We start from the raw sequence: 14052 nt of genomic DNA on the forward strand, positions 1-14052 counted from the left end.
ATCAGTAAATTAGTGCAAGGCCCAGTAAACCTTGCAAGACTTTCCTTCCTTCTCCCTTTAAATTTTGGCAACTGCGCTCCAGAAGTTGATTCAGTTAACTTTCCATCCCTAACCATACCATGAACTGTAGAGAACTCCCAGTGATGATCCCAATATGAGTCAATATAGTAACTAAAGTTTTTAAAGTTTATTTATTAGTCACAAGTAAGGCTTACATTAGCACTGCAATGAAGTTACTGTGAAATTCCCCGAGTCATCACAGTCCGGCACCTGTTTGGGTCAATGCACCTAACCAGCACGTCTTTCAGAATATGGGAGGAAACTGGAGCACCCGGAGGAAACCCACGCAGACACGGGGAGAACGTGCAAACTCCACACAGACAGTAACCCAAGCTGGGAATCGAACCCGGGTCCTTGGTGCTGTGAAGCAGCAGTGCTAACCACTGTGCTACCATGCCGCCCAAACTAGGGCTTGACCATGGAGAAATCTCATCCAGTTATCGCAATGTGATTTTGGCAAGTGTTGATTTAACTACTTCACCACCTTTCTGTAATGTTTTGATTGGAAAAGGTCACCATCCTTTTGACTTTAAACCTGTTGCTGTCAAAAGAACCAATAATTTATCTATAACAGTGTCTGCAGCTATTGCCATTGAGTACAACACAGCAACTGAGCTTCAAAAGGTACCATAGCAACAACAAAGAACACCATAGCAACATGAAGACTTGAGGTACAACAGTGCACCATTATGCGTCACTCTACTGATCCAATTTAGAATTTGGCTAACATTCAAAAACTGGCTGTGTGTATATGCAGAATTAGGGCAAAATTCAACTAAATTTGGTTTGTATGTTTGCTCAGAACTTTACAACTCAAATGTAATGTTTCAACACAAATCCATCCGCTATTTTCAATTGTGCAACCATTCTGTAGTGCTGTGCTGAGGAGGAGGTGGAAATGGCCCGTCTAAGATGTGATAGTAAATTTCCAGATGAGTCTGTGTTTGTACAAAATGGCGAACAGAGGTGAATTGGTAACAGTATTTTTGCCTTTGACAAAAAGCAACGGTTGGGATTTTCCAGCTGTGCTCACCCCAAGGCCAGAATTCCGGCCCGAGGTCAATGCATCTTTGCATGGTCCGCCAAATTTTCTGTCCCGCCCGCTACAATTCCTGGGGCGCGCGGGATGGGAACATTCCGCCCAATGTTAGTGACCTCTGCTTTCTATTGCTTAGACTGGAGAAACCGCTTTTCATCCTTGAAAGGTGGCATTTGAGAGTTGATCTTATTGAACATATTAACATGAGTAGACCATTCAGCCCCTCAAACCTATACCACCATTTAATTCGATCATGGTTTGATCTACACTTCAACTCTATTTTCCGCTTTTGCTTCATGTTCCTTACTTTTTAAAAAAAAAATTACTCAACTTGGTCTTGCAGACTGCAATTGGCCTTGTGTGAAAAAGTCTGATGCTGCAGATTTCAAACTCAGCTTTCAGCATTTAGAACATAAGAATTGGAACATGAGGAGATCACTAGGCCCCTCGGGTCTGCTACACCATTCAGTATGATCGTGGATGACCTTCTACCTCAGTTTCACTTTCCTTTCCCCACCCCATCCCCTGATTCCTTAGAGATTAAAATCCACTGTTCTTAATCTTAAATATCCTCAATAATTGAGCATCCAGGTGGGCAAATCCAAAGATTCACAACCCTCCAAATAAAAAAATTTCTCCTTGTCTCAGTCCAAAATGATCAGCCCTTATACTGAGCCCTGTGTTCCGGATTCCCCAGCTAATAGGGAAAAAACAACCTCTGAATGCCTACCCTGCCAAGCCTCTTCATAATCTTGTATATTTCAATGAATTCACTCTCATTCTTGTAAAGGCACAATTTACTCAGCCTCTCATCATAGGACAACCCTCTTTTTCTAGTGAACCTTCACCGTACTGCCTCCAAAGCAAGTATAGTCGTCCTTTAAATCTAGGGACCAAAACATGCACAGCATTCGAGGTGTAGTCTCGCCCAAACCCTATACAATTATAGCAAGACTTCTTTACGCTTAAACTTTAAATCCAAAGCAATAAAGGCCAACATGCCATTTGCCTTCCTAACTTGCTGTACATAGATACCAACTCTTTGTTCCTTATACGAGTACACCCAATTCTCCCTCTACATGAACAATCAAAGGTTTCACGCCCTGGGGTTGGCCTGATCTTATTGTTTCCCCCCTAGCCAGCCTATCTTGGAAGCACTTTGCTAAGAGAAATACTTAAACATACAAGTTGTTGTGCCTTGGGAGAAATGATCACGGTGGTCATGGTAACATCAGTTGGCTGTGGCTGCTGTAAATGCCGCAGTGTCTAATCGTTGGGATGTGGCCTTGGTGGAAGCTTTGTTTCATTCTGTTCTACTTGAGTACAGTTTTCTATGGGCTCTGTCAAGATATTTATGGGTTATCCCAGATCCAGTGAGGATTTTCCCCCATCTTTTTGTATTGCTCTACATTCCAGTAAGCTTGAGACTAGCTGTGATGAGAGTGTTGCCATGGTTACAGTTGGTATTCAACTGTAAGGATGAGCACTCTGCTGTTTAATTTAGGTTCAGATAAATAATTCTGCATTCCATGTATATGATGCATTCCCTTTTTTCTGGTATCTTTGTTTCCTTCTCTAGTTTTGTCCCTAGCTTCATCTTTGATGAATTCACCTCATGCCCTTCATCCTCTTGTTCTGGAAATGAGGGAGATGAAGTGTCAGTATGGGGGCCATTTAGGACCAGTGATCATACAGTTCACAATGTTTGGGTTAGCTATGGAAAAGGACAAAGAACAACCCAGATAAAAAAATACATAATTACAGGAGGGCCAATGTTAGTGGGATGAAAACAAATCTGGCCAAGGTAAATTGGAATGGATGATTGGCAGGCAAAACTGCATCATTAAAGATGAAATTGTTTGGATAGAGTCGAGGCACGTTCCAACGGTAGAGCAACCAAAGGCAGAGCTCCCTGGATGACGAAAGTGAGAAACTAAGAAGAAAATGAGGTGTATAGCACATATATCTGGTTGATAATTCAAGTGAGAACTAGGCTGACTACATAAGTTTCAGAGAGGCACAGAAGAAAAAAGGAACTCAGGAAAAAAAGGAACTGAAAGGCAAAGAGATTGTAAGAGACTGGCAGCCAATACAAAAGCAGATCAAAAATTCTTCAGTAGGTACATAAATGGTATAAATCTAGTCATGAGGCTAGTTAGGAACCAAATATGATACCAGCACATTGGATGCAGACAGCATGGCCGAGATGAGTACTTTGACAGCATCTTCCTTGACAAAAATGGATGTAAAGTCATAGTGAAAGAAGAGATAGTTAAGACACCGGGCTAAAAATTGTTAAAGAGGAGATATTAGAAAGATAGACTGTTCTTAAAATTGATGTCGCCAGGACTGGATGGGATGTATCTTAGAAAACTGAGGGAGGTCTAGACTCTTGCAAATCGAAGCTCGGTGTAAAGATAAGTGACTATAGGCCAGTAAGTTCAACATTTGTGACGGAAAAGCTTTTAGAAATGATATTTCGGGTCAACATTAACAGTCACTTAGACAATATGGATCAATTAAGGAAAGCCAGTATGGATTTGTTAGGGGAAGATTGTGTTTATCAAACTCAATTGACTCTTTTAATGAAGTAACAGAGGATTGATGAGGGTAGTGTGGTTGATAAAGGACTTCCAAAAGGCATCTGATAAAGTGCCACACAATAGGCTTGCCATCAATGTGGAAGTTGATAGAATAAAATGGATAGTGGCAGCATGGAAAGGAATTTGGTTGAGTGACAGGAAACAGAGAATATTGATGAACGGTGGCTCTTTGGACTGGAGGAGGATATACAGTGGTATTACTCAGGCATTGGTATGAGGGCCATTCCTTATGTTGATACATAATAATGACAACATCTTGGATGGACAGGACAGAATTTCAAATGTGGCAGATACCACAAAATTCAGAAATATTGGGAATTGTGAGAAGGTTAGAGATGGACTTCAAGAGAAGGTAGGCTGGTGGAATCGGCAAATATGTGGGTTGAAATTTAATGAAGAGCAGTGTGAAGTAATACAAGTTCATGGGAAGTGCAAGGAAAGGTAATATAACACAAAGAGTACAATTGTAAAAGAGGTGCAGGAACTGAGAGCTGTATGTCCACCATTGAAGGTGGCAGGACAGGTTGAGAAAGTGATTAGAAAGGCAAAGAGGACCCTGGGCTTGATATGTAGAGATATGGGCTGGGTTTTCTTGCATGACCTTGCAGCATGTCGAGCGGTGGCAGCCTGCCATTGGTTGAAGATCCCACCATTGTCAACGGGGTTTCCCATTCTATGCACCCCCCCACCATTGGGAAATCCACTGATGAGAGAGGCTAGAAAATGCCGGTCACAGCGTGCGAAAGCAAGAAGATTATGAAGAACCTTTTATAAAACACTGATTCAGTCTCAATTGGAGTATTGCATCCAATTCTGGGCAACACTTTAGGAAGGAGTAAAAGCTTAAAAGAGGATGCAGAAACGACTTATGATTGATTGGACTTCAGTTATGTGGATAGATTGGGGAAGCTGAGCTGGTTCTCCTTAGGGAAGGAAAAGTTAGGTGGAAATGTGATAGATGTGTTCAGAATTATGTAGGGTATGAACAGAATAGATAGGAAGAAACTAAGACACTAATTTGTGGTGAATGATTCGAAAAATCTTTTGACCCAATGAATGGTTACGATCTGGAATGTGATGCAGAGTGTGATGAGGCAGATTTAATCAGGGGAATTTTCCCGCCCCACCTGCTATGGGCGTTGTAGTGGGCGGGACACAGACCATTCAAAGGTCCATTGACTTTGGGCAGGATTTTCTAGTCTTGGAAAATCCCACCCAATCTCTTTGGATAATTAGCTGAAAAGAAAAAAAATGCATGGCTATGGGGAAAGGGTGGGGGGTATCAGACTAGTTAAATTACATGTGCAGAGAACTGATCGAGACACCATTGGGCAAACGGCATTTTTCTGTGCGGTAACCATATAATGATCCCAAGGCACCCCACTCAAAGGGGTATGGGACATTTAACAGTGAATGTTGCCACATAGTTCAACCAATGGATGGGGTGCCAAATAAGCCATAATCAATTCTGTCCTCACCTGATGTCCACCCTTGGTAACATCACATCTTTGAGTCAGAACGTAATGGGTTCAAGCCCACTTAGAGACATGGTTTCCAAGTTAGAAGGAATCTTGAGGCCTATATTCACTAAACTATTGAAAAAATATCTGTATATGAGGATATAAATGTAAATGTGCTCCATGTCTTAGATATAGAAATGTCTGATTTTTTTTATACAGTTGATTACAAGTCTGAAGGAATAACCTCGATTGTGCTGGTGTCCATTGTAACGACATCGTGTGTGGCTCTCATTTTGTTCTTGTACCTTGTGCACAGGGTAAGTTACTTTTTATTTGTTTTTAATGAAAGGTGGGGCCCCTGTCGTTACCCAGCTACAACACTGGCATCTGCCCACACTCCAAAGATATGCAAGTTAGATGGATTGGCCATTCTAAATTGCCCCTTAGTGTCCCAAGATGTGTAGGTTAGGGGGGTTAACAGGGTAAATACGTGGGGTTAGAGGAATAGGGCAGAGGGGGTGGGTCTGGGTAAGATGCTCTGTCGGAGAGTTGGTGCAGACTCGATGGGCTGTATGGCTTCCTTTTCACCCCATATTCAGTCCACTCTCAATCATCAGTAAAGTGATGGAAGGGGTCATCAACAGTGCTATCAAGTGGTACTTACTCAGCAATAACCTGCTCATGGATGCTCAGTTGGGGTTCCGCCAGAGTCACTCAACTCCTGATGTCATCATAGCCTTGGTTCAAACATGGACAAAAGAGCTGAATGTCAGAGATGAGATGAGAGTCCTTGATATCAAGGCAGCATTTTGACAAGTATAACATCAAGGAGCCCTAGCAAGACTGGAGTCAATGGGAATCTGGGAAAATTCTCTACTGGTTGGGGTCATACTTAGCACAAAGGAAGATGGTTGTTGTTTGCTCCAGGACATCTCTGCAGGAGTTTCTCAGGGTAGTGTCCTAGGCCCAACCATCTTCAGCTGCTTCTTCAATGATCTTCCATCTTAAGGTCAGAAGTGGAGATGTTCACCGATATGTTCAGCACCATTTGCAACTCCTCAGATACTGAAATAGTCAATTTCCAAATGCAGCAAGACCTGGACAATATCTAGGCTTAGGCTGACAATTGGCAAGTAACATTGATGCTATACAAGTGTCAGGCAATGACCATCTCCAACAAGAGAATCTAACCATCACCCCTTGGTATCCAATGGCATTACCATCGCTGAATCCTTCAGTATCAACGTCCTGGGGGATTTGGGGGGGGGGGGGTATTTACCATTGACCAGAAATTGAACTGGACTAACCATATAAATACTGTGGCTACGAGAGCAGTTCAGAGGCTAGGAATCCTGTGGTGAGTAACTCACCTCTTGACTCCCCAATCAAAACCTGTCCACCACCAGGCATTAGTCAGGAGTGTGATGGAACGCACTCCACTTGACTGGATGAGTGCAGCTTCAACAACATTCAGGAAGCTTGACACTGTCTAGCCATTTGGACAAAGCAGACCACTTGATTGGCATCCCATCCACAGACATTCTCTCCCTCTACCACTGATGAACAGTTGGTAGCAGTGTGTACAATCTAGAAGATGCACTACGGGAACTCACCAAGGTTCCTTAGGCAGCACCTTTCAAACCCATGACCACTACCATCTAGAAGGACAAGGGCAGCAGATACCAGAACACCACCCATCTGGAGGTTCCGTCCAAGCCACTCACGATCCTGACTTGGAAGTATGTTGCCATTTTCCTCCCTGACAGCAGTGTGTGTGTACCTACACTGCAGGGATTGCAGCAGTTCAAGGCAGCTCACCACCACTTTCTCAAGGGCAATTATAGTTGGGCAATAAATGGTGGCCTAGTCTGTGATGCCCACATCCCATAAATGAATAAAGAAAACTCAGGCCTCTGGGTAATGGTAACTAGCTGTAATCCACAAAGGTCCATTGACATCTCTGACCATTAGAAAGATATAATTTGTTATATTGCTTCAGGTACACCACACCACATCAAGCATGGGACAAAGCAGGCTTCCATGAACTACCACAGCTAGTATGGAGATTGAACTCATTGCATTATTCTGCAACACACTCTAGCCAGTTGAGCTAATTGACTGGGACAGCATTAACTTGCAGAACTGCTGTCCTTGCTGGCATTCCCTGGTGGCTAAGGGATCAGACACAAATTTATAACTAGACTCAAACCTGCTAAAAGTGAAGAGAAACAATTAACCTTCAGATTATAATTTTGGAATGGAGCTGAATTTTAAAATAAGTATTGATAATATTGACTTAATTGTGCTTTTTTGTTCCCCCTTTCAGAGACATTCCAGAACAATGGAGACTTTTGCAAAACAAAAGAGCAAGAAAATTAAGAACTACTCACAACCATTTGGGGACAGACTACTTTTATATAGCAATATTTAAGGCTGCTTGCAGGGAAGCCTGTAGCCTTGTGGAAGTTTTAGTGTGGGCAGCACTAAATGGCATAGGACCAGAACTTGGAGCTGGCATAGATCGATGGACTGAAGGGCTTTCTCGCTGTGCCCACTGAGAAAGCTAGAGTTGAAATGAGGTCTGGCAATACAGTTGTTAATGGATCTATACCACGATGATCCAGATTTTGTCTACTCCCTTACCTCTCTTCGCAATCTAGGATGCATCCCATCTAGGTCTGGTGACTTCTCTACCTGCAGTGCTGCCAGCCTTTTAGTACCTCTTTATCTATCACTATACCATTCTGTTGCTCAACACCCACATTTTCAACTGGGCCATTGTCTCCATCTTCTAATTTGTAAAGACAGAAGCAAAGTACTCATTTAGTGTCTCTGCCATACCCTCTGCTTCAGTGAGCAGTTTACCCTGCTTGTTCCTTATGGGCCCCACTCTATCTTTCACTAATTTTTTATCATTAATATGATTGAAGAACATTTTACGATTTGTTTTAGTGCAGCCTGACACCCTTTCCTCACACTTCCCTTTAGCTTTTCTTGTTCCAGCCTTAGCCTCTCTGCTGCATCTGAGAAACTCTTCCTGATTTCTATTGCTGCTATCATTTTAGCATGCATCATATGCCTGTTTTCTCTTCCTTATTTTTTCACCAATATCCTTAATCATCCAGGGTACTCCAGCTTTGGATATCCCATATTTATTTCTCATGGGTATGTACCTGGTTTATTCATTTCTTCTTTGAAAATCTCCAACCAGACTTAATCTGTGACTGATTTTTATCCTTTTCCAACTTAATATTAAACCATATTGTATTATGATTGCTATTCCCAACTGCTGCCCCACTCTGACATTCTCCATCTGGCCGGCCTCATTTTCAGGATCAGATCCAGCACAGTTTCCTCCCTGGTAGGACTGGAAATGTACTGTTCAAGGAAGTTCTGCTGCACACACTGCAGGAACATCTCCCCTTCCGTGCCCCACACTCTACCCTTTTCCCAGCCTATCTTAGGGTAATTGAAATCCCCAACTATCACAATCCTACTGCAGGTTTCCATAATCTGCCAAAAAATACTCTCTTCTACTTCTTCCCCACTATTTGCAGGTCTATAATAAAGATCAAATAAGGTCACCCCTCCCTTCCTGTTTCTCATTCACAACCATATAGATTCTAATTCAGGAACTGCATCTCATTCAAGGGCTATACCTTTGACCAAGGTTGCTGCATTTACATACATACAATTTTACCCTGCCCTTTATCTCTTTCTTACCCTTTGGGAGGCGACCATTTCTTTGTCCAATGTCAACGCTCAAGCCTCCCCTCACTTTCGTTTCCCCGTTTCCCATCTTTTCTCTTTTGCCCTCACTGGTACTTCTAAAACTAGGCCCATTAGTCAACCCCCCCCCCCACCCCCACCCCCCTCACAAGTTTAAATCCATGCCCACTACACCATTTACTCTCTCAACCAGGAGATTTGCTCCATTTCGACTCAGGTAAAGCCCATCCCTTCTGAACAGTTTTCTCCTTTCCCAAAAGTGATCCCAATATCCCTAAAATCTAAAACCCTCCCTTCTATGCCATCCCTCAAGCCACGCATTTGCCTCCCTGATCTTCCTTTGCCTAAATGGTGAAGCTTGTGGCACAAGTAGTATTTCTGAGATTACTACCCTGGAGGTCCTGCCTTTAAACTTACTCCCCAACCCCTGAAACTGGTCCTGCATGATCTCCAAGCTGCCCATCCCTATCTCTGGTTGTTCATCCTCCATTTCCAGAAGCTTGTCCAGCTGATCCATTATGGCCCCAAACCCTTGCACTCGGGAGGCAACAGACCATACAGGACTCACAATCTCGACTGCAAACTGAACTATCTCTCGAACTATTGAATCACCCACGACTACCACCTTTCTAATCTATCTACCAGCCTAACTCTCTTTTCCCAGAGTAGCCTGGGGCACCATGGTACTGTGGTTTCCCCTTGAGTCATCTACCCCTGACTCAGTCGCATTGCTCACTTCATAGGCATCTATAATTTCTATCTATAATAGACAACTCCAAGTAGTCCTGGGTTTCCTGGACCTGCTATCTCTTATCCTTTCAATGAATGGTCACCCACCCTCCTGCCATCACTACACTCCTTGTCATCTATCATGAAATGGAGTGACCAGCCTCTGGTACGACTGTTCCAGAAACCTCTGTCTCTCTTCGATGGTGCGCAGTGAAGAGTCACTGCTCCAAATCAGCCACGTGTTGTTCAAGGGCTGCTACACCTCTGGCACTTTGTGCAGATGTGATTGTCCTGGATGTCGTTGTGGATCCAAAACCTTTAATATCTTGCAAGTCACACACATCACAAGCCTTCTCAGAGTCCCTGCCATCTTTACTGATCAAAATGATGCACACTGCTGAGGCCTTGCTGTTTCTAAGCCACAAACAATTATCTAATAGCTCCTCCCTCTCTCTCTCTCTTTGGTTTGAGGAGGAAGGAAGGAAACTCTATAACAATGTAAAGTTTGAGGCTTTACTGTTCTTTGATGCTGAGTCCTCAGTGATCCCCTTTTCAGTGGTGGTGAGTGAGTCAACCTCTCCCAAAAATCTCTTCAGTCACTCCTCACTATTGTTGGATGCTCTTCCTCCTGCCGAGCACTGGGTGCTCCTCTGACTCTTTGTCAGAGCTGCTCTGATGAAGATTCATCCAGACTTGAAATATTAGCTCCGTTCGTTCTCCCCTGATGCTGTCAGACCTGCTGAGATTTTCCAGTATTTTCTGTGTTTGGTTCATATTCCAGCATCCACTGTAATTTGCTTTTATTACAAAATGTAAATCAGTTGTTTGTCCAACAGGTTTGCCAGGTTCAGTCCAGCGAGCCCAGGGGCCACAAGTTGGACAAGTTTGTTTTACACTATTGTCCAAAATTACACCGGGCGGGATTTTCTGGCTGCGCTCGTCCAAAAACCGGAAAATCCTGCCTGAGGTCAACGGACCTTTACATAGTGGGTTTTGGGGGGGGGGGGGGGGTGGGGGGTGGACTAAGATTCTTGTGGGGGGGCAGGAACATTCCCCCCACCATCTCTACCTGAATGGGGATCAGGGAGAATCCTGGTCCTCCTGGCTCTAGATTGAAATTGTGGGCAGGTGTGAGCCATGACTTGTCTCAGCTTCTCCCCGTCACCTCCCTTTCCCATTCACTCCCACTCTGCAGCTTTACCTCTCCATTTTGAACACACCCACCATCCTCTTTTGCAATTACTTGTTTTCCAAACATCCTCAACCTCCTGATCCCTTCTGTTCTCCACTTATCCTAATAATTGTGTATGAGGTCCACTGGTATTGATGGGAGTGGCCTGAAACTCACATTGTTTTAATGGTAAGCTACCTGAGGATGCCCTTAGCATTTATATGAGACCTAAGGCTTTAGGCATACCTGTTCTGTCTCTCCCTGGTGTTCTGGGCTCAGCCTGTTTTAAACCATTAGACATTAAGACACTGACAGAACTACCACCATTGAGTTAAATGACTTTAAAACAGACTTATAAGGTCTAAAAGGTAGGGATATGTTCGGCTCAACTTGTGGGGCCGAAGGGCCTGTTTTGTGCTGTAGTTTTCTATGTTTCTATGTTCTCTGTTTATAAGCTAACACGATAGCAGTTTACATGCATATGAAATACAGTAAGAGATCTAAACAAGTGATTATGATTTAAAACACATATGCTGATATTTTGAATGTATTAATGTATTTTTAAGAATCATTGTTCACTTAAGCCAAAGGTAGATTGCTGCAAAGCATCATGGTAAACGGCACTGGGGAAAACCCATATTCTAAGGGAATACTGAAACCTTGGAAATATGTAAGTTTTATCAGCAGAGTTTCTAATAGTGAGAGCATTCAGAACGCTTAATCAAACTTAAAGAATAGGGTTTATTCACTGTCCAGATAAGATGGATGCATGCCCAGATGTGGAATCATGTGTTAATCTGGTTTGGCAGTGACCTGTAGGGGAACTTATGGGAATGTTCACTTTGAACTTGTGGCTAGCATCTGAAGTTACTAGGCAACAGAGGCAGCTGAGTTAGCCAAAAGTGAAGGAAGCGTCTGGATTCTAAGGACTAATGAAATGCCATTATGCCAGGGGGTAAGATGCAATTGGCTAAAGTATATGACAGGTATTATTGTTGATTTATGTATATTGAAGATGATTGGTTTAAAGCTAATGAAAGGTGGGAGTAATTGATAAAATCTAGAATTGATCTGTTTTGAATTCTATACGTTAGAATTCATTTGAGAGGTCTCGCTGCTCCATCTCAGGAGTTACCCCGAACCTTTGATGATTTCTCCTAGTGGTCGCTGGTCAAAATAAAGATTATGTCTTTAAACTGAGACACTGGCTTCATGAGTCTTGTATTGTCTGAAATTTCTGACGGTACCCGGGCACCTCGAAAACCCCACCAATACAGAGTTTTTTTTTCTCATCACAATGCTCCCTGAACTGTTTCAGATCTTTTCGGCAGAGCACATTGGGACTTTTGTTTTGATGTTGTTTTGTCCGAAATCTTCATTTACATTTTGGTTCCTTCGATAGCTGCTGCCAATATTTGGCACCCCTTAATTGCTTTGGTGTAGCGATGTTTTTATCTTCTTAATCCCTTTTGGATGTTTGCAGCACAGATCAATAATTTTTCTATTTTATTTCTCGGGAGTCTGCCAGCATAGTTCTGACCTCCTTGTCGCCAGCTTTCTTTGTGGTATTTTTAAAGAATAGGCTTGCAGACCACGAAAATGCAAACAAACAAGAGCTTATTTGAAAAGCTGTTTATAGGCTGTTAGGATAGACTGCCCGCTTGCCCGCGCAAACGGCTGATGCATCATCAATATGTCATGTGATTGGACTCTTAAAGTGAACTTGTTCTGACTGAGAACAAACATGAATACACAACAAGGGCATACACACACCACAACAGGCTCCAGACAAGGAATATCACCCAGCTGAACAATCAATGTCAATGCGCAAGCATACCAATAAAAGATTGGCACGATTTAAAGGCTAGGCTTGCAACACGTGCAGTGACTGCCTAGTAGAACAAACAAACATGAGAACAGTGGATGGACAGGATCAGGCAGGATCATGCATGCAAATGTGCCTTTTGTTCACTAAGAAAAGGGGGATGTTTGCATCTTATACTCGAGATTGAAAGGGGGAATGTTTTGGGTTGTAACCAGTCTGATGTCACATCTGACTTGCCCAAGTCACGTGACTCTGCCATGAAGCAAGCTCGTTATGCACTGTAATTTCTGATCAGTTCAATAAAGCCTCTAAGAATGATTGGTTTAAAGCTAATGAAAGGTGGGAGTAATTGATAAAATCTAGAATTGATCTGTTTTGAATTCTATACGTTAGAATTCATTTGAGAGGTCTCGCTGCTCCATCTCAGGAGTTACCCCGAACCTTTGATGATTTCTCCTAGTGGTCGCTGGTCAAAATAAAGATTATGTCTTTAAACTGAGACACTGGCTTCATGAGTCTTGTATTGTCTGAAATTTCTGACGGTACCCGGGCACCTCGAAAACCCCACCAATACAGAGTTTTTTTTTCTCATCACAATGCTCCCTGAACTGTTTCAGATCTTTTCCTACTTTTACCTCTAAGCCTCCAAAGATGTGCGGGTTAGGTTGATTGGCCAGGTTAAAAAATTGCCCCTTAGAGTCCTGGGATGTGTAGGTTAGAGGGATTAGCGGGTAAAATATGTGGGGGTAGGGCCTGGGTGGGATTGTGGTCGGTGCAGACTCGATGGGCCGAATGGCCTCCTTCTGCACTGTAGGGTTTCTATGATTTCTATGATTAAGAAGTATCGATGAAAGACTTCTGTCCTTAAACATGAGAGATGAAACACTGATTCCTCCAAGGGGTTGAAGGCATGCAGCTGTGCCTGTCCCCTATCTATACAGTACTGACACCTCCTGTTATGAGTCGATTTGTTTTGCAAGCGGGAAAGAAGAGATTTGTAAGTATGTTGCAATGATTTTGGCTTATGTGCCTGCTACAATTGTATAGTTGGAGATATGAGGCTTTTAACAGTGATAAGTGTGAAAGGGTGAGATGCAATATATGAATGTTTGGCATAGCCATAATTGCTAGAGACTGCTGCTGGGTGTGTGAAGAAAGTGGTTGCATTGTGCTGTGTGTGATGGTGATGGCATTGTTGATAGGAAATTACATTTGAAGATGCACTTACTGATCTTGGCCATTCATGTGAGGTCATTGAACTTCTTCCAGCACTGTCTCTAGGTCACAGAATCACAAAGTCTCACAGTGCAGAAGAGGCCCTTCGGCCCATCAAGTCTGCATCAGCATGTGAGAAACACCTAACCTACCTACCTAATCCCATTCACCAGCACTTGGCCTATAGCCTTAAATGTTATGACATGCCAAGTGCTCATCCA

At 43.0% G+C, this 14052-nt stretch overlaps 1 protein-coding gene across 2 annotated transcripts in view; it reads left to right on the forward strand.

Annotated features, from left to right (window-relative positions):
• Positions 1 to 13107, forward strand: part of LOC144511254 (CD83 antigen-like) — a 35465-nt gene extending 22358 nt beyond the window's left edge. For both annotated transcript variants that reach the window (XM_078241392.1, XM_078241383.1), the window contains exons 4-5: positions 5382 to 5479; positions 7489 to 13107. In XM_078241392.1, the coding sequence (XP_078097518.1) occupies positions 5382 to 5479; positions 7489 to 7593 (203 nt within the window). In that variant the 3' untranslated portion in view covers positions 7594 to 13107. The remainder of the gene's footprint in view (positions 1 to 5381; positions 5480 to 7488) is intronic.
• The last annotated feature ends 945 nt before the right edge of the window (positions 13108 to 14052 follow it).

The sequence above is a fragment of the Mustelus asterias genome, chromosome 2, assembly GCF_964213995.1.
Source record: "Mustelus asterias chromosome 2, sMusAst1.hap1.1, whole genome shotgun sequence".
Classification (NCBI taxonomy): Eukaryota; Metazoa; Chordata; class Chondrichthyes; order Carcharhiniformes; family Triakidae; genus Mustelus; species Mustelus asterias.